This window comes from Leucoraja erinacea, chromosome 3 (genome assembly GCF_028641065.1).
Source record: "Leucoraja erinacea ecotype New England chromosome 3, Leri_hhj_1, whole genome shotgun sequence".
Lineage (NCBI taxonomy): Eukaryota > Metazoa > Chordata > Chondrichthyes > Rajiformes > Rajidae > Leucoraja > Leucoraja erinaceus.
In genome coordinates, this window is record NC_073379.1 from 48,787,652 (window position 1) to 48,813,943 (window position 26,292).

The following is a 26,292-nucleotide window of genomic DNA, read 5'->3' on the forward strand; positions in this document are numbered from 1 at the left end:
TCTGGGAGGGGGAGGCACTCCAGCGCTCGCATGTGGTGGCTGCCGGCGCTCAACGCCTGTCGGGGAGGGTGGTGCTGGAGCTGGAGTGAGGGCCGAGCCCGGGGCTTAGGATGGGGCCGAAAAAAGAAGCCGCCGTTGGGTCCGGGGTTATGGATGAGCCCGGAGATGAAGTCAGGACCTGGACTGGAGCCCAGGCGGCGGCCGAGCTGACGGCTGGAGTCTACAGCCAGGGCCGGTCCGAGCCAAATTCCAGGCCCTGCTCTACGGCCTGGGTAGGTCCTGGGGCAGGGAATGGGTGTGAGGGGAGAAGGATGAGGGAAATGGAGGAGGGGGATGGGGAGGTAGAGGGGTGAGGTGGGGGGGGGGGGGGGGGTGGGGAAGGGAGGAGTAGGGAGATGGGGAGGGGAGGGGAGATTCCCCCTCCCTATCTACCCTCCCTCCCCCCCCCCCCCACTCTACCCCCCTCCATCTCCCTCTCTACCTCTTTCTGCCCCTCTCCCTCTCTACCCCCCTCCACCTCACCTCCTTCTCTCTCCCCTCCCCTCTTTCTCCCTCTCTATCCCCTCCCTCTATCAATATCCCTCTCTACCCCCTTCCCCCTCCCTCTCTACCACCCCTCCCTCTCTAGGGATTTAAGAGTGAAGGTTGAAGAGGAGGAAGAGCGAGTGTTGGGGGATGATGAGAAATGAGCCGCGCCTGCCCAGTTGGGGGCTATGCGCGAGTGGTGCAATATTGTGTTGGGTGAACGGGTGAGTGGTGGAATCTTGCGTTGGGGGAGCAACAGGTCTGCACAGTATCAGTTAAAAACCATCAAAATCATCTATCATCTAGATCAAAGACACAAACAAGTACACACACACACACATACAATGCTCACCTCACCATGAAATCACCTCCAAGCAAATCCCCACTTTCAGCACTGACGCAACAACATTCTAGTACTGACAAATGGACACAAAGTGCTGGAATAACTCAGTACGTCAGGCAGCAACTCTGGAGGACATGGATAGGTGACATTTCGGATCAAGATCCTCCAAATCTGAAGAAGGGTCTCGACCTGAAAGAGTCTGAAGAAGGGCCTCGACCTGAAATGCCACCTAGCCATTTTCTCCAGATATGCTGCCTGACTTTCTGAGTTACACCAGCATTTTGTGTCCTTTTGTGTATTAACCAACCAGCATGACAAATGACAAAGTTGCTGCACGTTTTAGTTTATTGTACTCAGGCAAACTGACAGAATGGCAAGCCACAACACAAAATATAATTTACTCTTTTATCAATATAATTTATACAATCTTAATTTAAATTAGTAGCAAATGATCAACACACAAGAATCGAAGCACTACAACATTTAATTCCACCCACGGCAAAATGTTCTAACTCCAGATACTGAACATTGTTCATCATTCAATGTATGCAGTAGTTTTAAACAGTTTTTTTTTCTTCAGTGAAATGTGAAAATGTTTTCTTTCCTCATCCTTAAAAATACACAGCATGAAATGAAACCGAAATGCCACTGAACTCTGTCACCTACCATGATTTTGGCTCTCCAAAATGTAGGTAGTTAATGCTGTACAGATCCATATCTTCCGTGTGCCAAGCAAAAGTAGTTTTCCACATTCCAAAGTACAAATATGGTGTGTTCACGCCTTCAATAGCTATCCCACTTTCTTCTGCCACCACATCCAAGATTGTATTCAAACGACTGATATTCCATTCACCAACATCCTAGAAGATTAACACTTGATATTAATCATGGGGATTGATAAACATAGCGTGCACTCAGGTGCTGAAAAATAGAAGCAACACTGAAACACTAATCAGTCAAAAAAGATTTACAGTAGTTTGTTTCTAATAATAATATTTCCACCACCTAGTGCATAGAGGATAAAGTGAACGAATCAAAATAAAATTAGGGTTTTGTTGTCTTTTGGCAGAGCCAAGAAACACAATCAATTCCATAAAAAAACTAATTCCTTTGTGCAACTTCGTCCAGTTACAAATTGAGCCAAACACCAAAGGTAGCTTGTAGAACAGTCCCTCTTTTTTTTTAGAGAAACGGGCCCTTCAGCCCACCGTGTTCACGCACACCAGCGATCCCCGCACATTAACACTATCCTGCATAAACTAGGGATAATTTACATTTATCCCAATAAAGCCAAGTAACCTACAAACATGTCCGTCTCATACACAGTGCTCAAATCAATGCAAAATATTAATAGCATTGGTAACAATCTCCTATCAACATGCAACAGTAAATTAAAATACAATCCAATTTACATAAGAGTAGTAACATGGAACTGCAGATGCTGGTTTAAAAAAAACCCACAAAGTGCTGGAGTAATTCAGCGGGTCAGGCAGCATCCCTGAAGAACGTAGATAGGTGATGTTCCGGGTTTTAATTTTAACATCACCTATATATGTTCTTCAGGGATGCTGTCTGACTTGCTGAGTTACTCCCGTACTCTGTGCCTTATTTTTACAAGAAGTACAGGAGGAGGAGGAGGAATGCAAGGGAAAAGGGAGGGAGTGGGTGTGGGGGGGGATCATTAAGGTTAGGGAAGTCAGAGAGATCCGAGAGGCTATTTTGTGGATGACTCAGAGGCAGGTTCGGGAGGTGGATTTAGAAGTTCAGAGGAGATGATAAGGAGCATCATGATGTCTCGCGATTCAACTGGGAAAGTCAAAAGGGAAGATTGTACGATGGTAGAAATAGGAAATGGTGACATGACATTAAAATCTAACAACACAGTAATAAAGGTTGCGTACTTGACGCCTGGCCTGAAGCAGAGTTGTAATTTGTAAATTGTAATTTAGGAAATTAACTGGAAAATAGATCCAACAGCAAATTGCACTGCAATTCTTTGTCAATAAGGTCGATGTATGAGCAGTAAATCCTCCTCTGATGTGCACAGATTAACCTTAATTGAATCCAAGGCAGTTCCTCAGAATGTCAACATTTCAGAGGCAACACAAAAACAATAGGTGGAAAAAAAAGTTTCAAAATATAATTCAATCAAATGCTGGACGACATGAATGTACAAAAAATTTAAGGTGAAACTCTTGACATTTTGATGTAATTTGATTTAGCTATTCCATCTCATGATAATATCATTAGGACAAGCAGGCCTTATGACAATTTGAACTGGCTGTCATGTTTATCACAAGATGGGCTGATCTCCTACCTTGGATCCATGTTCCTACATTATCCCTATAGACCTTGATTTGCTTAATGTCTAGGAATCTCTCTATATTTTTCTTCTACAATCTTCCAAGGTAAATAATTCCAAAGAGTTGCCATCTAAATACCATCTAAAACTCTCCTTATCTCAGTCCTAAATGGCCTGTCTTAATTGGAGACCATGGTTCTTGATTCTCGGCTCCCTAACACTTGTAAACATCCTCCCTGCCACCTTTCTGTTGCATACTGTAAGAATAGTCCAAGAAAATTGGGTTCCTAGTCCATGATGGGTCCTGACCGCCCTACCATCGAAGGGACAGCCAGCATCAGAGACCCACACGATAATGGCCACTCAGTCATTTCTCTACTGCCATTGGGAAGGTATAGGAGCCTGAAAATTGTAACGTCCAGTTGTAGGAGCAGCTTCTTCCCAACAATCATCAGGCTATTAAACACTATAACCTCCAACTAAGCTCCGAACTACATAGACTTAGTTGTATTGATGTCTTTGCAATATTATTGCTTATTTGTTGTGCTGTTGCAAGTAAGAATTTCATTGTTCTGCTTCAGGACTTTTGACAGTAAAACACTCTCGAATGTTCAAAGTTTGAATGAGATCACCTCTTTCTTCTCAACTCTAGTGAATACAGGCTTAGTCCACACCCACTCTTATTTGTCAAATTCACTTTTTTGAAATCATATTATTTTTAATAAGCAGGCAAAATCTACACACTGTTCTCAAGAATGGTGTTGCCAACACCTTATTTAATCTACCCATAATCTATCCAGTCTCCTGAAATCCATAAATAAGGAGACAAAATCTGCACACTGCACCCCAGAGCAGTCTTACTAACACACTCTATAATCAACTATCTAAGAAATCCAAAAAAATCCAGTCATCTAGCAAAACCATTAAGTATCTGCTGGAACAACATCTTTGCCTTTGATATTGAGATGGCTCATTGGCAACATTCAGTTGTAGTAATCGGTTTAAGAAAAAAATAATTCTTGGTGAATTAGTGCTGGTACATGAATTAAGCAATGGATTTGAACAAGGCATATCATCCACAAAGAGGGTTAAAAGTTACATTTATGTTTACATTTTAATGATAATTGGCAATTACAACAGACAATGATTTAAAAAGAACTGGCAATACCTTCAGCATAAAATAAAATTATGGTGTTTTTGCGAAACTGCACAGTAGAGGGCACTCCAAGCATACACCTCAGGTCTACAATTTTGCACATAATATTTTGTTTCAGCTTTAAATACTTTTGGACCAATAAAGATTAAGGTTATTTAAAGAAAATACCAAGAACACTACTTTAAAGTCATTAAAGTCACAAAATAAATTTTACAGTCACTCAAAACAGTTATTTCTTCAAAGATGCATTCAATTATGGGCTTTGAGAATAGAGACATTGAATATTCAGGTCATTGAATTTATTGTCCTCTGGAGTACAGTGAGGTAGAATTACAACGAGTCATGCTTAAAGCAGCATGCATAAACATAGATAACACCAAAAAAAATGTACATAAGTTATTCAAGACAGTGAAAAGAAAAAAAACTAAGAACAAAACATTAGTGCAAAAGTTAGAGTTTAGTTTAGAGATACAGTGCGGAAACATGCCCTTCGGCCCATGGAATCCACACCGACCATAATCACCCATACAGTGGTTTTACGGTGTCCCTGTTTTACATTCTACACAGTCTTTATAAGCAGACTAGAATGCTGTGGAAGAGTCACCAGAATCACACAGTATGCATTTTAATGATAATTTGCAATTAGGAGGTTACAAATGCAGACATATATAGCTTGAGCAACTGCACGCTTATCTAAAATATTATTCTCTAAAATAATGATTAAAATGTTAATAACATATTTTGTTATTTAAGGGACCTGCGGTGATGTATTTTTAAATACTTTGGGGGTTTTTTAATTGAAGGAAAAGCTTTTTGATAGGAATTTTTGCTCGATCATGTATTTTCCCATAACACAGGCCCTTTAAAATGATGATAAACTGTACTACAACAGGAAAAAAACACATGAAAATAAGATGGCAGATGCTGCATTGGTGAAAAGTGGTACAATTTTGAAGTAAAATTGCACATTTGCTTGCTAAGTTAAAACAAGAATCAGAGCAGTCTATGCACCATCTAAAAACAAACACGAGATTCTCCATTTAAAGTTTATTTTCAAGATAGTAATGTACCTTAATTTGTAGGGTTATCACTATGCTTCACCACATAAAGAATATTAGATGATATGTGAAACCAAGGTAATTTTAAAATATTATACGCTATATCTGCCTGATTCTTTGTTGCATCTCATTTCATATCAATTCTTGTCAAATCAGGGTTGTCAAATAAGTGTTGGAAACATCTACCTTTCATTTCAGGTTCTGCCACTATGCCTTCGTCATGGTTCATTAAAGATATAAATAAATTGTGACCCTTCTGTTCTCATAAATTAAACTCCAAGTCCAATCTCCCTTTCATCAACAAAGTCCATCAATTGCCCCACTTTATAAATCATGTGTATGTTTGAATTCCTCAATTAAGATTCCACATTTATTTCAAAGTGGCATTTGTTGCCACTTCAATGTTGACCTTCTCTTTGGCAACACAGCTGAAACCTCTATACTGAGGTAACCCTCCTCCCATGCTTCCTGTTGTTTACCCAGGTAAAGAGATGATGCTCTTCCCTGTTTCTATTCCATCCCATCTCATCAAAACCAGAAACTTCCGGTAAGGGCCTCCTCTAACCTCCAGATCTACTATTGGATCCCTCAACAACATTTCATCCCAGATACAAAGTCAGCTTCCACATTCACATTGGCAATATCCAGTAATTATTTTTTGTTTGTAAACCAGCATCCGCAGCTTATAACCATATAACCATATAACAATTACAGCACGGAAACAGGCCATCTCGGCCCTACAAGTCCATGCCAAACAACTTTTTTTCCCCTTAGTCCCACCTGCCTGCACTCATACCATAACCCTCCATTCCCTTCTCATCCATATGCCTATCCAATTGATTTTTAAATGATACCATTTAATGATACCTTCTTGTTTCTGCGTCCAATGCTCAATACTAGATCAGTTTTAACGTATTCCAATTAAATATTGCATGTATCCAGTTCCATTATTGTTGATCCATACCAGATAGAAAACAAGATCCAAACATCATCCCAGGAAAATGATACAGCTTTAAAGATTAACATTTTCTTGTATTCTGCATTCTCAGGCAGTCTAAGAAATATAGTAAAAAATGTACAGATGAGGGGATGGAATCAATGAGGAACTGAGAGGCTAATTTGCATGACGGACTGGGCCACATCTACAGCTCTCTCCAATTTATTTTCCTCTTGAGCAGACCAATTGCCAAACCAAATTGTGTTGCATCCCAATAGGTTACCTTCCATGGTATATCTATAAAAAATTGGTAAGAGTGGTTGGAGACATACAAAATTCCTTAATCTTCTGTGGATGTAGAGGTGTTGGTGTGCTTTCTTGGCTGTAGTGTCAATTTGGTTGGACGAGGATAAATTGACACCTTGGAATTTGAACCTCATTACCATTTCAATTTCAGCACGATTGATACTGACTGGAGCTGTAGACTGACAAAGGGTCCTTATTATCCAGATGTTCCAGGGATGAGTGTAGGGGCTGGGGGGATGATGTCTGCCATGGATATGTTGAAGCGGTAAGCCAATCGCAGTGGATCAATGGCGGAGTTAATGTGCACCACGACCAGCCTTGTGGACCACTACATAATGGTGGATGTCAGAGCCATCAAACGCTAATCATGAAGGCCTGGTAGTGTGTCTTTTTTGGAATTGGGATGATAATGGTTTTCCTATAGCAGGTGGGAACCTCAGATTAGCATAGGGAGAATAAAGATGTTCACACATACTCTTGCCAGTTAGTTTGCACAGGTTCCTAGGACATGGCTCGCCAACCTGGCCAGTCACTTTCCGTGGGTTTGCTCTCAGGTCAAGGTCTTTTAAGGTTAAAGAGCACTGGATGGTAAACAACTTGGTGGAAATGGAGTCAAAGTTACAGACACCAGTTTCAGATTTAAGAATTTGCACTATGGAAACCTCAGGTGTTGCTTGTTGGGTTTGGAAAATCAGCAATGTAGCAATGCAGCTGATCAAATTGTCTCACAAATTGTTAGAGGCGAAGGTAAACGAGGCAGCAGAAATAACTTTTAAGAGAAGTAGAAAAAAGCAGTTAGAGATTACCATCAGAAACAGGATGAGCCTGATACCATCCAGTTTTTACAAAAAAGATCATAATATTGCTCTCAGTGGCTTTCATGCTTTAGATGTAGTGGTGATTAATCAAGACTGATATATCATGTCAAGACTACATTTCTTGAACTTAAGGAAGCTAAGATAAGGTTTGTTGTGTGGAAACAGACAGATTAAAAGAGTAATAGTATTAGTGAGTACTAGCGCATCAGGATTAGTACAAGTGTAGGAAGGAACTGCAGATGCTGGCTTAAACGGACGATAGACACAAAAAGCTGCAGTAACTCAGCGGAACAGGCAGAGATGCTGCCTGTTTCGATGTTACTCCAACTTTTTGTGTCTATTTTAGGATTAGTTCAATGATGTGATCGAGCAGTTTGGTAGCTATGCTAGTGTTGTTGCTAATCAAAGACCAAAAATTAGATGAAAGTTTGAAAATAATACATGACATAATTCTTCCCATCGCTGAATAAGGAAGTGTCACTGGAAGGTGAAATAATGAAACAGGTGGATTATAATGCATGGGAATGGTCAAGAAATGGGCTCAACTGTGAATGAGTTCATGGAATGACAGAGTCAGATGAGATGGCAAGATCAAATGAATTATTTGAGATGTTTACACTGAGACAGTTTAGGAATGAAGACAATGAGCTCATGAAAAAAAGAACATTATGAAATGGGACAGAGGTAATTGTCAAATATGAGAAGCCACTTTATATGGAAGCATGAGGAGAGAAGTTACCTTTGAGAAAAAATAAATTACTTCTTGTACATGGATGACATGGTCGCACAAGTGCATTTTCACAGAGTGCCATTCTCAGCTAATCTTTTTTTTAAACTTAAAGTAAAACTAAACATAGAATATACAATAATATCCATCTTTTTATTTTAATCGAAGGATAATGTAATTGACGTTTTACTCAACCTTCCTTGACAATACAAAATAAATAAAACGGGTGATAAATTTTCCGAGCGTAAAGGTAATTTGGTTTAGAATAAGTAAACTTACTCGATTTCTTGTCTGCCAATATGCATGGTGGAATAACTAGAGACTTACATAATTCAACAAAAGAGACAGTAAATATGTACATACTACCTAGACAAGCAATATACATATTAGGTATTTGACATTTTGCATTCTGTGGTGGGTTATTATTCACAGATTGCGTTGTCACAGGTCAGAGAGCAAGATACAAACCTCATCTGCAGAGAGCAGTTGAAGTCCCATTGTGGAGCATCTGAGAACACCTGAATTTCTTTCCCCCATGGATTGTCACTTAACAAAAGCTTCATTCAATATTTAGGATTCACAACACACATCCTGAAGATTAAAAAAACAGAATAGGCTGGAACACCCTCTCCAGGTACAATTTGCCATTTTGTGATGCGCTGTGGTTAAGACTAAACACGTTTCAGCACAAATGACACAGATGCCAAACATACAAATACTGTCACCAGAGTATTTATTATCTGATATACTAATTACTTACCTCATCATAGAGGCTGCCACTGACATCTGCTCCATAGATCGGTGCTACAAAGGTCAAATTTTTCCAGTATTTGCGTTCAAGATCTTCATAATCAAGGTATCGCGGAGTACAATATCTGTTCCAAAATAAATTATTTAGAAACATAGAAACATAGAAATTAGGTGCAGGAGTAGGCCATTCGGCCCTTCGAGCCTGCACCGCCATTCAATATGATCATGGCTGATCATCCAACTCAGTATCCCGTACCTGCCTTCTCTCCATACCCCCTGATCCCCTTAGCCACAAGGGCCACATCTAACTCCCTCTTAAATATAGCCAATGAAGTGGCCTCAACTACCCTCTGTAGCAGAGAGTTCCAGAGATTCACCACTCTCTGTGTGAAAAAAAAATTGAAAGGTCTTTTACGGCAAAACTCAGAAAAGCATCTTAAAGCTATAAAAGTACAGAATTGACATATTCTCATGTCAGAATACGAGCTTGAACCTCAATGAAATCAGGCATTACCATCATAAGAAATTCACTGCCGTAGGAAAAACACTTATTTTGTTGCAATTCTCTTCCGTCCCTTATAGGGGAGGTAGAAGTTAAGGGAGAAAGAGGAGTAAATCACTGCTTGGATGAGAAAATACCTCAGGCAATTTATTTGTTGTGGCCTAATTGCACTGGTACAAGAAATACAGGTCAGTACTAAAGCTGCAAACAAGGTAAAGTAAAACATACTAGAAATACTGTAGATTAAGCAGATCTCAGGTAAAAAATCTTTCGTGTGTATTTGGCTTTGAGTAAAATCTGAAAGATTGTTCTTGATTTTGCTTCAACCTTGCCACCTTGTGGCTGCAATAGATGTGCTGGCAAAGTATCAGAATCAATTATAATCTGGATGATTGAAGAAGTAAAAGCAATTGCACTAGGCACTATCCTTACTTTGTACAATGGAGAAAATGTAAATTACTTAAGATCCTTTCAATTGCAAAATACAATTGGGCAATTTTATGCAGTTTCCAGAATCAGACACAAGGAACGGCAGGTGCTGGTTTACAAAAAAAAGACACTGGGTGCAGGAGTAAGCACTAAACACACTTCAAACAGTATCTCTGGAGAACAAGGATAGGTGACACTTTGAGGAATGATTGTAGTATGGACTGAAAGCTGGAAGAGAGGTGGGGATGGTACAAAGTCTGGCAAGTGTGCATTTTTTTAAAATTCTGTTTCAAGTATAAAACTATTTTATGAAACCAAAATGGATTAACATTATGTCATTGCATTATGCCATTGAAACCCATTTAGAGTCCACTAGGATTCACTTACAACAGTAACTTAAATGAAGACCCCAGGAATAATTATGAGGCTGAATTACGTTAAAAATATAAGAAAAGCTTACAGCTTATATTTAGTCTCAAATCAGGCTTTTCTCCAGCAGATTAATACAGAAAGGCAAGTCTAGGCTTGCCTCAGGTAGCTGTGTATTGAGATAATGAATGACTAACATTTGTCTACCAAGTGGCGAGAGAGGAAGCAGAGAAGAAGCTAAATTGATCTCACTAAGGGGCAATGACAAATGGCTGATGTCTTTGATATGTAAAATGCCTTGCACCAAATGTCCGATGTCTGTGAGGGAGGAAGTGACGAGAGAGGAAACTAGATTGATCTAAGGGGTATTAACAAATGGCCAATGTCTTTAATATGTGAGATATCTTGTACCATATGACAAAATGCCTTTGATGTGATGGATTCTGTAGAAGCCTTTATTTCCTGTACCTCTGACCATGACTAATGTTTGTGGAATGTGCTAAGGTGACAAAAAATCTCTATATAATACGATGTAATTCTGTTGTTCGAAGAAGTGGATGAGGACAGTGAAGTGTCTGTATTGCTCACTTGACTAGAGTTCTCCCTTCCATCGGCCGATAATATGCAAAGTTTTGGTCTACCAAACGTTTGTGAGTTGTCTGTGTATTAAGGAGCGAACCTGTTTAGTTGTTATAAAAGTAACTTTTTCCAATAACACACAAACCTTTGCTGAAAATACAAATCAAAAAAGATGTATCATGGATATTTGCTATGGGTTAGATTAAAATGTTGTCTTTAATCTATCAATCATTTTGTTTTCTTATTAAAACAAGAGCTTATGTTAAAAAAACATTGATGTTTCTAAAAGCTTCAATAAAAAGCAAAATCCAATAATTAAAACTAGAGCCAGGAATATTATTGGAGCAGAGGCCAGCCACCTACCTACCTGCTAAACCCATTCTTACTTTGGGCCAAATGCCCAACTGCAAATGGGACAGAGGCCGATTTCAAACCATGGAAAAACCCAAAGTAGTATAATGGCAGCCAATTAAACCAGTCCCAGTATGAAACATCCATCAAAATTGGCAAAATAGTGTGAATTTTTGCAAATGTCTCGAATATTCATAAAGTACTAAACATTAAACATTCTATTAAAATAATAAAAGCAAATAAATATTAAGAGAAAATTAAAATGCTTAAAATTAAGTTCATTTAATTAGTTCAATTATATCAAAACAATGTACCCTGCCTGAAACTATATTCTCCCTTATAGCCATTCCTCTTCCCTGAAATGAACAGAGTTGATGAACTGCCTCAGCCATTTACCCTCAAGTAATTGCTGGGAATTTGGAACTATGTAGACCAGTGTATTAATTGTCCTGATCAACTGTCCACTATGAAAGTTTTTTCACCGTACCTCTGTACACGTGACAATAGACTAAACTGAATAATGAACTTTGAGACTTCTGCACATGCTCGTACATTTGCTGGTGTTCCAAACCTCCGCATACTTTTGGATAATAATGATGGTGTAATTATGCTCCTACAGCTTACCCCGTTAGACTAGTTCAGTACAACACTGAGTCAAGCATTGGATCAACTAACTCTTTATTCTCACTCACAAAAGAACTTCCTATACGATACCTAACCAACACCATGGGTCCAATTCTTGTTTCTACTCATCCAAGCCCTTCAGCCTCGTGCGAACAGACACCTCCAGACAGTCAACAAAGTCCCAAGTGCATTTCCAGAAGATCGACCTCGATCCATGTGGTGTCCCCTCTTTTATACTGTATCGGACCCGTGGTGCGAAAATACATTGGGGGGCAATTTGGCTAATTTATTTGGGCAATATTATCAATGGCAGTAACACTTGGAAAGGTTGGTGCAATGATCTTTGCGACTAGGATTTCTGCCAAATGACCTCCCACCATCGTCTTATGGCAATTGGCATGTAGATGGTGACAGCACACACAATTTCTGACTTCCTGTGTTACAGTCTTTGCTTTGAATTTACTCTGATGTTTGGTGAGAATTGACCAAATGATCCGGATCTATCTCAATTTGCTTATTGCCACACAGGCCGACAGCAGACACTAGCTCGCTGGCTCTCCACTGCTCATGACCATCTGAATAAGATGACACACATGTCAAGCTGCTGTTTATCGACTGCAGATTGGCATTCAACACTAACTTCCTCATCAGCAGATTTCAACTAGTGTGCATACGTAACAACATCTCCTCCTCACTGACCATCGACAAAGGTCCGTGCCAAGGCTTTGTGCTTACCCTCCCGCTCTACTCACTTTACACCCATGACTGTTTGGCTAAACACAGCTCCCATGCTATAAATTAATCAACCATCCTGTTGTTAACTGAAACATGTGTGCAATAAGTCAGTGTACAGGAGAGAGTTAGAACGGGTTTGAGTGGTGTCGCAACAGCAACTTCTCATTCAATGTCAACAAGGTCAAGGAATGTCTTGGTTCAGAAGGGGAAAGGCAGAGGCTCCTTTCATTGTTGGGTTGTCAGTGGAGAGTGTTAGCATTACATTAGCAAAGGCAATTCGTAACTCCACAATTGTTAAAACTCCACTTCTAAAAGCAAAACACTAAATATACATAATTTAAGCAGACTGTTGTCTAAAGTAGATAGTTTGCTTTAAAATATAACTTCCATAACATTTTATTTTAATGTTCTTAATAGTAAAGTGAAGATCCATGAAATAATATTCTCTCAATATTACACTTACGTATCATTATTGGCCAGATTTCGGAATTCCTTTACTTTCAACGGTTTTTTCTGTATGTTATACTGGGTAAAAAGACCAGACTGTCCAGTAACCATTTGTTGAATGGGAGTAGGAATTACCAAGTCATCAATGTTGTCGTAATTTCTTCTTGGTTTCCAATCCTTTGGAGGAATCACCTAAGAACCAAATTTGAAATCTTAGAAGATGCAAGTAATCCTTTATTTGGACAGAACCATTTATTAAATCTTGTTGTTCATATTGTTACATATTGTAAATAATAAGAAAACTCTCTTAAATTGCCTCACATACCAAGACAATTGAAGACATTTTAGCATAAATTAACTATCGTAACCAAAGGATTTATTGAATATATATTGTAGTTGTGATGTGGCGCCTAGCGGCAGCGGCAGCGGCTCATCTGCAATCCGTCTGTCTTTTTTTTAATTTTTGTCTCGTTAAAAGTATATGTTGATTCTAGTTTTTATTATTTTTTGCTGTGTATATGTGGGAGGTGGGGGAAACCGTTTAATATCTTCCTTGTACGGGGACCCGACTTTTTCCCTGTCGGGTCTCCAATGTCGTTGGGCCCAACATCGTGGAGGCGGGGGCGGCCTCCGGCCAGAACCAACCTGAGCGCTCCAGTCACAGAGCCTGCGAACTTGCCATCGCAGGGCTGGCCGACTTCGGAACGGGAAGAGCTATGGTGGCGCGCAGCTACAACCCGACTTCGGAGCTTCGGAGGCTCCGGCCGCAGGCCTCGTGGACAGGAACATCGGGAGCTTGCAGGTCCCTGGTGGGAAACCGCTTTTCGGAGCTCCCGCAACGGCAACTTCTCCCGCTGGAATCACGGTGTTTAAATGACTAGGAGCGGGGCCTAACATCGCCCGGCGTGGCTTAACGGCCACGGAACTTACCATCGCCCGCCGGGGGCTTTAACATCGGGAGCCCCAGTCGCCTCGACGTTACAGTTGGACTGCTGGACCGCGGGAGAAGAACAAAGGGAAGAGATAAAAATGTTGCCTTCCATCACAGTGAGGAGGTGTTGGAGATTCACTATGATAAATGTTTGTGTAAATTGTGTTAAGTGTGGGTCTTGGGTTTTTTTCTAATGTTAAGACTGTAGAAATGTAATTTTGTTCAAACCAAGCTGTTTGAATGACAATAAAAAGCATTCTATTCTATTCTATTCTATTCTTCTATTCTGTAACATCTGTAAATCTACATCCCCTTATTTTAATTCTCAATTAGCTGTATAAATTTGCATGAAGATAGACACAAAAAGGCTGGAGTAACTCAGCGGGACAGGCAACATCTCTAGAGAGAAGGAATGGGTGATGTTTCGGGTCAAGACCATTCTTCAGACTGGTTAGGGATAAGGGAAACAAGAGATATAGACGCTGGTGGAGAGATAAAGAATAATTAATGAAAGATATGCAAAAAAGTAACGATAATAAAGGAAACAGGCCATTGTTATCTGTTTGTAGAGTGAAAATGAGAAGCTAGGGCGACATGGGAGGGATAGACAGAAAGGAAATGCCAGGGCTACCTGAAGTTAGAGAAATCAATATTCATACCACTGGGCTGTAAGCTGCCAAGTGGAAAATGAGATGCTGTTCCTCCAATTTGCATTTAGCCTCACTCTGTCGATGGAGGAGGCCGAGGACAGAAAGTTCTGTGTAAGAATGGGAAGGAGAATTAAAGTGTCCAGCAACCGGGAGATCAGGTAGGTTCAGGCGGGAAGAGCGAAAGTGTTCCCCGAAACAATCGCCCAGTCTGCGTTTGGTCTCGCCGATGTATAAGAGTTCACATCTTGAACAACGAATACAGTGGATGAGGTTGGAGGAGATGCAAGTGAACCTCTGCCTAACATGAAAGGACAGCCGGGGTCTCTGGACAGAGTCGAGGGAGGAGGTATAGCAACAGGTGTTGCATCTTCTGCGGTTGCAGGGGAAGGTACCTGGGAAGGGGGTGGTTTGGGTGGGAAGGGATGAGTTAACCAGGGAGTTGCAGAGGGAACGGTCTCTGCGGAAGGGGGAAAGGGTCTGAGATGTGAAAATGCGGTTAATGGTAGAATCCCGTGGGAGGTGGCTGAAATTTCGGAGGATTACGTGTTGTATGCGACGGCTGATGGGTGGAAGGTAAGGACTAGGAGGACTGTCTCTGTTGCGACTAGGGGGAGGGGGAGCAAGGGCTGAGCTGTGGGGCACTGAGGAGACACGAGTGAGGGCCTCATCTATGATAGGAGTGGGGGAACCCCTGTTCCCTAAAGAATCCCAGATGTCCTAGAATAGACAAGGACAAGATGAGTCAGAATGAAATGCTGATATTGAAACACCCTCAATACCTCGACGAGTACTGGGTTGCAATGCAAAATGGTCTAAAATTTAATCTCTATAAAATTAAATTAAAGAAGTCACGTCAAGTCAAGTCGCTTTTATTTATATAGCACATTAAAAAAAAAACTCTCGTTGGCCAAAGTGCTTTACATTGGTGGAGGTACTAACGTTATACAACAATGGTTCATAGATTAAATACAAACATCACTACATACATATAGCCCTCGCTCAGAAGAATTCAAGAAAGTCTTGGGAGTAGAGATGAGTTTTAAGTCTCGATTTAAAGGAGTCGATGGAGGGGGCAGTTCTGATGGGAAGAAGGATGCTGTTCCACAGTCTAGGAGCTGCAACCGCAAAGGCGCGGTCGCCCGAGCTTATGCCTAGACCGCGGGATGTTCAGTAACCCCAAGTCGGCCGATCTGCGGGACCTGGGGGTGGTGTGGTGTGTAAGCAGTCTTTTGATGTAGGTGGGGGCAAGCCCATTAAGGCTATTGTCGACATAAAGGAGGATCTTGAAATTTATTCGGAACCGCACAGAGGCCAGGTCGGGTGCCCGTCAGTAGTCTCACTGCGGCATTTTGGACCAGTTGCAGGCGGGACAGGGAAGATTGGCTGATGCCAGTGTAGAGGGACTTGCAGTAATCTAGGCGGGAGGAGATGAATGTGTGGATGATCTTTTCGAGGTCATCAAACTGGAGAAATTGTTTTATTTTAGCTATCGTCCGAAGCTGAAAGAAGCTAGCTTTTACCACGGCATTGACTTGTTTGTCAAATTTCAATGCTGAGTCAAATATCACGCCAAGGTTTTTGACGTGAGGTTTGAGTAGTGTGGTAAGGCTTCCAAGGCTGCCTGCTATCATTATGATTGAGTCCGAGCGTGTAGAAAGAAAGTGGATTCTTGTAAAACCAACAATAAGTAGAGATATTCTACAACTGGTATTATTAGCATGAGGGCGAAAAGCTAACAGTTGCTGCCCGGAGAAAAGCTGCCTCTCCGACCAGGTAGGGACCCTGAAAAGCAGTTTCCCCCTCCCCCCCCCACATAAAAAAGACTAGAGCTCTGAAAAAACAAAAACCCAGCTAACTAAAAATTTTAAAAAGTGAAAAAACGGACAGCTGCAGGCTGGGTAGCCATACCCATACAGGACGGCGCCCCCCAATACTGTCCAATTTTCCTCTACTCTATTGTTGACATTAGACTTTGTCTATGGAACTAGTGCGCTACAATGCTGAGAACTATATTTTGCACCCTGTATCTTCCTCTTTGCTCTATTGTACTTGAGTTTGAATTGATTATATTTATGTATAGCATTATCTGATCTGATTTGGTAGCATGCAAAACAAAGCTTTTCACTGACTCTTGGTGTATGTGACAATAATAAACCTAATATACACCTCGATAAATTGTACATATTTCTATCAGGTCTCCCCTCAACCTCCAGCATTCCAGAGAAAACAATCCAAGTCTGTCCAACCTCATCTAGGAATCAATCCTGGTAAACCTTCTCTGCATCCTTTCCAAAGCCTCCACATACTTTTTGTATTGGGATGACCAGAACCAGATAAAACCACACATATCAACTCAACCGATGAATGCTGTTCATCGATTACAGCTCAGCATTCAACACCATTATACCATCAAAACTGATCACCAAACTCGGTAACCTGGGCATCGACCCCTCCCTCTGCAACCGGATACTGGACTTTCTAACCAAGACCCCAGTCTGTGAGGTTAGACAAGCACACCTCTTCAACCCTCACCCTGAACACCGGCGTTCCACAGGGCTGTGGCTGAGCCCCCTCCCTACTCCCTCTTCACCTATGACTGAGTAAATGAAGTAACACCATCATCAAGTACGCAGATATACAACGGTCTGTCCCAGCATTCGATGAAGTACATGTCCAGCTTGTGGTGAATCTTCCCTATTCATCAAAGGGAACGCACAGCTTGTCCACATTAACGGGACAACTCTGTCTATCCCTCTCATCATTTTAAAGACCTCTATCAAGTCCCCCCTTAACCTTCTGCGCTCCAGAGAATAAAAGACCTAACTTGAACTTCAACCGCTGCACCATCGAGAGCTGTAACTTCACAGTTGTTGAAACCTCTGGCCGGAAGGCATTGCTAGGGTAAAAAATTGCCCAACTCTCACTATTTTCGTTGACATCCTCTGTCCAAAGCAAGCGTTGTCTGCGGAGGGCGACAGCAAAATTGTCTCACCCCAACCATGGACTCCAGACCCTCCTACCATCACCGCTAAGGCCTCCGTTGCAACCAGCAGAGGAAAACAGCTCTTTCAAGCGGCTGTCCAACCGTACCTCGGTGACTGCCAATCAATCCTGGACACTTAATTATTATTCAAATCATGTGCTATGTCGCTTTCCAGGGAGATGCACATACTTTTGTATTGGGTACTGACCACTGACAATGATAAAAAATTGAATCACAATCTGAATCTGAACTGACACACAAAATGCAAACATCATCAAATACATGAAGAATTACTTAGAGTTTAATGATACAACATGGAAACAAGCCCTTCGGCCCACCAAGTCCACGGCGAACATCCATCACCTATTCACACCTTAGGCCCCTTTCGGTCATGACTGACCATGGGTGTCTCCAGGGTGCTATTTCCTATATGGAGGAAGCCTGTGCGTGAATTTGTTTGTTTGCACAGACAGCCACCCCACGGTCCTTGACAGATCTGGGTCGGGATCCAGTGGCATGGAGTCTAAGACGACTGGAGACCCTTTTCTGTTGCAGCCTTCATCCGCCTTCCCAGCTGTTGTGACGGTCCACTAAGGTCAGCCATCGTGCTCCGCCTGTTCCACCGTTCGCTCTCAGGATCTCAGGACCACACAAGCTTCTCCACCACGACAAGGTGACATGTTATCCCACAAACCTGGCCTATGTTATTCCATATTCATTAATTAAACTACAAAAATTGGAGTTTATGATCCAATATTGTCCTTCGGGTTGCAGATTAGGCAGCCTTTCCTGAAATTGCCAAGAAAATCAGAAACTTAAAAAAATGATTTTCCTCTTTTCCCTGCATAATTCTCTGTAACCATATCTGAGAATCTTTAAACTTTAAAAACTGATAGAAATGCAAACATGAAATAGTAATGTCCAAATGGAAAATAATCTAGACATCTACAGCATGAAAAGATAACTTAAATTTAAACATCACTTTTCATTTGCATGGTTATTCATTTCTAGATTGATTTCATTCATAGTTGGTTACATAAGCATATTAAGTTTACAATGTAAAGAAATTCAAACAACTTCACAGTCTGGGACTGCCTTTGAGTGAGTAAGCGAGTAAGTATAGATAATCTTTTAAGATCTTTCGGAATGTAAAAATAGTTTTCACCCATTTAAGTAATAGAAACATAGAAAATAGGTGCAGGAGGCCATTCAGCCCTTCGAGCCAGCACCGCCATTCATTGTGATCATGGCTGATCGTCCCCTATCAATAACCCGTGCCTGCCTTCTCCCCATATCCCTCGACTCCACTTGCCCCTAGAGCTCTATTTAACTCTCTCTTAAATCCATCCAGTGACTTGGCCTCCACTGCCCTCTGTGGCAGGGAATTCCATAAATTCACAACTCTCTGGGTGAAAAAGTTTTTTTCTCACCTCAGCCTTAAATTACCTCCCCTTTATTCTAAGACTGTGACTCGCCCAACATTGGGAACATTTTTCCTGCATCTAGCTTGTCCAGTCCTTTTATAATTTTATATGGTTCTATAAGATCCCCAATCATCCAAGTATTTTTTACAGTGTTGTAAACAAAAACATACTTAAGCCCTCCCTTCATCACCTCCAGTTTAAATTCCATTTGGAATATTTTGGAGGACCAAGAAACCAAGAACCAAGATACTTGCAAAAAAAGCAAAGTACAAAGTAAGAGAAGAAAATGGTTCTGTGAGAGCAAGAAACCCAAAGTGTGAGCTGAGTGAAGAGAGAGGATGGGGAAATATAACATAACTGAAGACAGCTGGGAAACAGAGTTTAATTGGCTGGCACAGATAATAACAAAGGGGCAGGTGGATTCACTTTTAGTCTAATTATCTTATTAACATGCAATTGTAGTGCGTGGATCTCAAAATGAGGCAAGTAGTCTGAAGTTTGAGAAGCACTTTACTTTAATTCCTCCCGGTTCAGGGGAAGACGAAACCAGGAAAAGATGGCACCCAAACCCTGCCTTTTATACCCTCCGGCTAAGGACCGCCTCCGGACTGCGCCACTCCTGTGCCGAGGGGTTCGGCAGTATAATGGCACGACCCTTAGGAGCCGCCACACAATATTACTTTTAGCAATTTATGAATGCTTACCCTTGGGTCCCTTTGCTCCTCCACCATCCTTGGAAATATCACATAAACAATGCTCAGCCATTTTATTCTTCCTAAAAGATATTACTTTTTTACACATTAAAAATTATTTGCCTGCTCTATACCCCATTTTAACTGCATGTGTGTGTTTTGTGGCATTCTTGCTTTAAATCAAATAGACCCAACAATTTGGCATTCAATCCAATTTGGCATTAATTTTTTAATTAAGCTCCCATTTCGCAATCATAAGAACAAAGAATGAGTAACAATGGTTTCAGCACTAATTTTTCTGCACACTGATCATATTCTGTTAGTCTAATAGGTTATGGTTAAATCTACTCATCATTATTTTCTTCTGTAGCCAGCTTGCTATCCATTCTGCTTCCTGGGACAAACACATGCTCCAAATAGTAAGTCAGCAAAGGCTATTTGGCATAGATTCCTGGCTTCTTCAATCGCTCCATTAAGTATCCACCAGCCCTCTTGTATGACACTCTTTTCTAAAAATTACTTTCATATTTATGTAATCATTCTTCTATTGCCTCTGCCTTATATCCCTAAACATACAAGAATGCCAGCAACTGGCTCAGGGGCCGTGCACGCTCTCTGTTTGATCAGTTCATTAATTTGCTTTGTTTCTATCCAAAATATCTTCTATAACTTTTTTCTATATATAATATAGAAATTATCAACATCACATTTGAGAAAATTTGGCATGTCTCCAATGACTTTCAGTAACGTCTACAGATGCATCAGAAAACATACGGTCGGATTGCATCACAGCTTCGTTTGGGAACAGCTCTGCCCAAGACCCCAAGAAATTGCAGAGAATTGTCGATGTAGCCCACTCTATTACATAGGCCGGACTTCCCACCATCGACTCAGTATACACTTGAGGCTGCCTCAGAAAAGCAGCCAACATTGTCCCCTGAATTCTATCTATTGCACTTGAGTTTGATTTGTTTGTATTTAATTATAGTATATCTGATCTGTTTGGATAGCTTTTATCTGATATATTTTTAAATGCTTCTGAATCATGTATCCATTGATGGATTAAATGGTAAATAGCTGTTAACAGGGTTTCCAACCTTAATTGAACATATATTGGTGGAGGTTTTCTGGGCCCCCAATCAACACTCAATCAAACAGGCTATTTTTGTTACAAGCAATAAACAAAAATCCTGAGAGCATAATTTCTTTATTGCTTCTGAGTGTTCTTTTGGTCCACAGAGTAGTGCCCAGAAGATTAATTTCTGGGATCTCAAACACAAACTCAGAGGGACAGCAAGCCTATTATATAACTGGTTAAAGTGGGAATTTGTGGAATAATAATTTAAAATGAAATGTGTTTCAGAGATGACAAGAAATAGTTCTGTCCTTTTTCACAACAGATCTGAAGCAAACCATTCAGATCAGTTGTGTTGGAAGGAACTGTAATGCTTTTGACTGTATATTGATACTTTTGACAATAACAAATTTAAAACCTAAATATTGATGGTCATAGATGACCTTAAGGCTGAATATTTCCTGCGTCCACATTGTCAAATGACTTGACCCAAGGCTCTCAGCTCATTGGTTTATGCATTGTTTGTAATCACCCGGCTTCCCACATTCATCCCTCCTGAAATACATCTTCATCCAAAATCCTGCTGCTCCCATTCATGCCTCTGTCCAAAGATGTACGTTGGTTCCCATCGAGCAACACCTTAAATTTAAAATTATCATCTAATTCTTTCAAACACATCCATGACCTCCCCGTGTCTTCTTTTTTATGATCTCCTTCAGGCAGCAATATCTACGACCCCCCAATTCTGGCTATTTTAAATATCTCAAAATTTTAATCATCCTATTGATAATCTGTCAAATCCACCTAAGATTAATATTCTGCAACTTCCCCTCAAAATTATTTGGCTTCTTTTTTCCTTTAAAACGCTCCTTAAAACTTATTTTCAAATGCTTTCCTCATTTTTCTATACTGGGCTTGGTATTAAATTTGGCTCGTAAAATTTGTGTAAACTCGTTCGGATATTTTACAACTTTGAAGCTGACATTATAAATACAAGTAGTTGTTGTTATTGGCTTCCCCAGTTAAAACTGATGAAAAGCAATCATTTAATGAGAACAACCTTACCAGTAAAACATTAGCAGTTCCTTGGCAAGGTGAAAGCATTTACTTGTCAGATTCTTGACAGAATCAGTCAGCATGGTCTAATGGTTGAACTCCTCATGGAGTACCGTGACAGAGCACTTAAGTTCTTTGATTGTGTGTCAGGTTGGAACATAACAAAGGAATATCAACCCCATTCATTTTAACCATATAACCATATAACAATTACAGCACGGAAACAGGCCATCTCGGCCGAACACTTATTTTCCCCTAAGTTACCTCCACCACTTCCACTGGAAGCTGCCTCCACCATTCCACACCGTTACCACTCTCTGTGTAAAGAAGTTCCCCCTCATGTTACCCTTAAACCTCTGTCCCTTAATTCTGAAGTCATGTCCTCGTGTTTGAATCTTCCCTACTTTCAATGGGAAAAGCTTAATTTTAGAGCTACAAGGGAGAAAGAAGGCAAGTCTCAATTATCCCAAGAACAAAAGCACTGGATTGTTGCAAAAATCAATCTGGCTTACTAAAACGGTCCAGGGAAATACATTTTGCTGCCCATTCCCGGCCTGACCTCAATGTGACGAGAGGTTGACTCTCCTCAATTCAGGGGAGATTAGGAATGTGCAATTAATATTGGAGTTGCTGGCTGTGTCCACATGAAAAAATAAAAACATACCGTAATAAAATGGTTACATTTTATAAATACTGTCTATAATGCTCTTATTTAAAAGTGTTATGTAATTGTACTTTAAAAAGGTTAAACACTTCTCAGAATGTTTTATTTATTTCACTTTTAATACTTTTCGATACTTCAAAATGTCATGGGTAGTTCACAGAGCATTGCTGGGAACATTGGCATGCAGAATCTCACACAAGAGGTCCTGAATGTTCTTGGCCAGCAACTTTAATCTGATGGAGCTGAATAAGTGTGGGACAGAAGTGGTATCCAAACCAGAAATATAGACTCTAGAAAGCGAATTCCAAGTCTTGATTGTTATATGTCAGCGCTGTAGATGGCCACTATTTGTATACATTGGGTATGCAAGCAAAGAGTTTCACTGTGCCTTGTCACATGTGACAATGAAGTATTCCATTCCATTCCAATTTTGGTGACAATCCATCAAAGTGTATCATGCATATGTTTTCAAAGGTAGACACCAAATGCTGGAGTAACTCAGCGGGACAAACAGCAGCTCTGGAGAGAAGGAATGAGTGACGTTTTGGGTCGAGACCCTTTTTCCCTCGTTTTCCTTCAATATCTTGATTTCATTATTTGTCTTTTTTATTCATCTATTTTTAGGCTGCACATAATGAGATAGGAAATGACTGGTTAATCTCCTTCAAATAATGCTTGGGAACCACACTGCTAAAAGTCAAGTTAAATTTGTCATATGCACAATTATGCGAGAGGCGCAGGTACAACAAAAAAAATCACTTGCAGCAGCACAGGCACATAAAATTAAGCAACATACAATTACGTAAAGTACACATCTTGGTCTCAAGCCAAATTCTCCTTCCCTCCACCATTTTCCCACGAGTACTCCCACTAGTCCAGCACTAAAGTCAACATATAGCAATAAATTCCTGCTGCCAATGCCAGTAACCTCCCTCCACATTCTACCACTGCATCAATGAAAATGGGCAAAGGGGAAGGAGAGGGGGATTATAGGAGGACATGAGGAACTAAGCAAAAGTATTATTTTCATATCTCTTATTTCCTTGCAATACAGGTAATTCAGACCATCATATTTTTTACCAGTTCTCAGACCAATGCCATCAGGCTATTTGTCCATTTATTATCTACTTTCTTGATTAGAACGGGTGTCAAGAGTTATGGGGAGATGAAAGGAAAATTAGATTAGGAAGCCGAGATCAGCCATGATTGAGTGGAGGAGTAGACTCAATGGGCGAATGGACTATTTCTACTCCTATAACTTGTGATCTAGTGAAATGATCATGGATACTGAAAAAGGAGAATGTATTTCTTACCTTCGCAAGGCCAGCTCTGTGCGCACCCTGAGACTCCATGTATGCAACATACTTGGAAAAATTCTTAAATTCTTCCATTGTGGGATGGAAGGTCATGATTTTGCACAATGATTTTGATGGGGTCCCTGCTTCTTCGGTGGCCATGATGACAAATGCACGTGTGACTTTTACCTAAAATTCAAATGATAATCTATATTATTTAACAGAGCAGGAAGACACATAACATTCACTTTAATGGATTAAGCATTGATGTTATTTGTGCCACAACCTTAGGCTTAAATTTTGATTCAATATTGCAATGGTATTCATGTCAGATACAGAAAAGTGAATGCATTTGAAGGTGTCATATTGGCCTTACATCATGGAGACAAAGTAGATTGTGTTACAAAACAAACTGATGGAGGAATTCTGTGAGTCAGGCAGCATCTGTAATGGAAAATGGACAGACAACATTTTTTCATAGTCCACAAGACACTGCAGATGCTGAAATCTTAAGTAAAGAAATCAAACTACTGGAGAAACTCTGTGGGTCAGGCAGCATCTGTGAAGCGAAATGGACAGATTTCAGGTTTTATCCTTCTTCAGACAAGAAACACAAGAAACTACTGGCTGAAATCTTGATTAGTCCGAAGTAGGGTCCCACCCAAAATGTTGTCTGTCTATTTGCCTGCACAAATGCTGCCTGAACTGCTGAGTACCTCCAGCATTGTTTTTAACTGGGTTTTCATCATGTTCTACAGTGAAGTCATCAACCTGAAATATTAATTCTGTTTCTCTTTATAAATGCTGCTTTCTAAAGGCACATCTTCATCTTATTTGACCATTATATGGACAATCTGCATTGAGAAAGGAATACAGATTCTATTGGACCATCAAAAGTGTTTTATTGTCATTTGTCCTGTAACGGAACAATGAAGTTCTTACTCGCAGCAGCACAACAGGTATGTAAACATAGTACAGGTGCACAACCTTTTATCCGAAATTCCAAATAACGAAAAGCTCCGAATAGCGGACATTTTTTCGGTCCTTGAAGAAAGGTCCTTGAAGACGTTCACCGAGGGCGGCCCGCAGAGGTGACAGCAGAACCTCCGGTCGGTCCGCGAAGAAAGGGGAACTAAATCCCCATTCATAAAAGAGAAGGTGAGGGTATATTGCGTGGGAAGGTTAATAATTGACAATCTGCTGCTGCCTGCCCGCTGAGTTAAAAAGTTCCCACGGTAGACTCACGATACACAGTGTATCGTGAGTCTTGCGTGGGAACTTTTTAACTCAGCGGGCAGGCAGCAGCAGATTGTCACTCCCTTCAGTTTCACCCCACCTACACCCCTCTGCTTCCCGGCCATGTGTGTGACCCCTTCCCTCCCCTCTCCAGCTCCCCGCTCATTGCACGGGCGCGGGGGCTTTGCACTGTCTTCACGTCGGCGATGCCAGCAGGTCAGTGCCAGTCACTGGAGACGTCAGGACCAACGGGACACCGACCCCCAGGCCCACTGCAAGCACGGAGATCCCAGAGACCCACAGCCAGCAGCAGCCCAGCCCCGTTCCAACTCCAGAGGAAAACTGCAAACTGGCCGGAGACGTCAGGACCACCAGAAGCCGCTCCCCGATGGGCCGCTATGGTGACAAGTGACAGTTCGCCCACAGCCCGAGCTGCGCCCCCTCATCGGGACACCGACCCCCAGGCCCACTGCAAGCACGGAGATCCCAGATCAGCAACTCCAGCCCAGCCCCGCTCCAACTCCAGAGGAACACGCTCCCCGTAGGGGCAGAGGGTGATAGTATGCAAGGTACGTCTTGTTCTTGGGGTGACGCAGCTCGGGCTGTGGGCAAACTGCCACTTGTCGCCGTAGCGGCCCATCGGGGAGCGGATTCCTCTGGAGTTGGAGGGGGAGGGGGGTATTGTGCTGTTTAATCGCCCCCTGCTATCCCAGGGACAGGGAGACACAGCGGCGTTTGAGAATGGTGGGTAATCACTTCCAAAGTTCTGCCCACACAGTCAGTACACCTCTCCTACACTTGTCTCCCGCACTAGGATCATCTTGCAGAGAATGATCCCAGCCTAACCCTCCCTATTCTCTCCTATTCTGCAACAAAAAACTACATTGAAGACTCAAACTCGCGATCGAGTAACTGCTGGGATCGAGGCGCAAACTCGCGACCTTGCGGATATGAGCCGAGCACTCTACCACTGAGCCAGCCGTTAAAATCTACGCTAAAAATCTTCCATTCCTAAAGCCGAAAAATTCCGAATTACGAAAAGTGCCTGGTCCCAAGGCTTTCGGATAAAAGGTTGTGCACCTGTACTCTGTAAAACCCATAATAAAAAGTTCAGTATACACACATATATACATTCTATATAGTTCAGAGCCTATTTGGAGGTTGTAGTGTTTAATAGCCTGATGGTTCTAGGGAAGAAGCTGCTCAGTGAACCCGGATGTTAGTTTTCAAGCTCCTAACTTAATGCCATTACCAACAATAAATGGATTGTAACTCACTCTCACAAGATTACTGCCATTTTTCAGACAAACAAACAATCAAAAACCTAT

At 41.3% G+C, this 26,292-nt stretch overlaps 1 protein-coding gene across 6 annotated transcripts in view; it reads right to left on the reverse strand.

The window, feature by feature from the left end:
• LOC129695557 (lysine-specific demethylase 4C-like) overlaps nt 1-26,292 on the reverse strand; it is a 324,943-nt gene that overhangs the window by 274,676 nt on the left and 23,975 nt on the right. For all 6 annotated transcript variants that reach the window (XM_055632624.1, XM_055632625.1, XM_055632622.1 and 3 more), the window contains 4 exons: nt 23,747-23,917; nt 12,975-13,150; nt 8,933-9,047; nt 1,535-1,728 (listed from right to left, as the gene is read on the reverse strand). In XM_055632624.1, coding sequence (XP_055488599.1) covers nt 1,535-1,728; nt 8,933-9,047; nt 12,975-13,150; nt 23,747-23,890 — 629 coding nt within the window. In that variant the 5' untranslated portion in view covers nt 23,891-23,917. Of the gene's footprint in view, nt 1-1,534; nt 1,729-8,932; nt 9,048-12,974; nt 13,151-23,746; nt 23,918-26,292 lie in introns of those variants that run through there.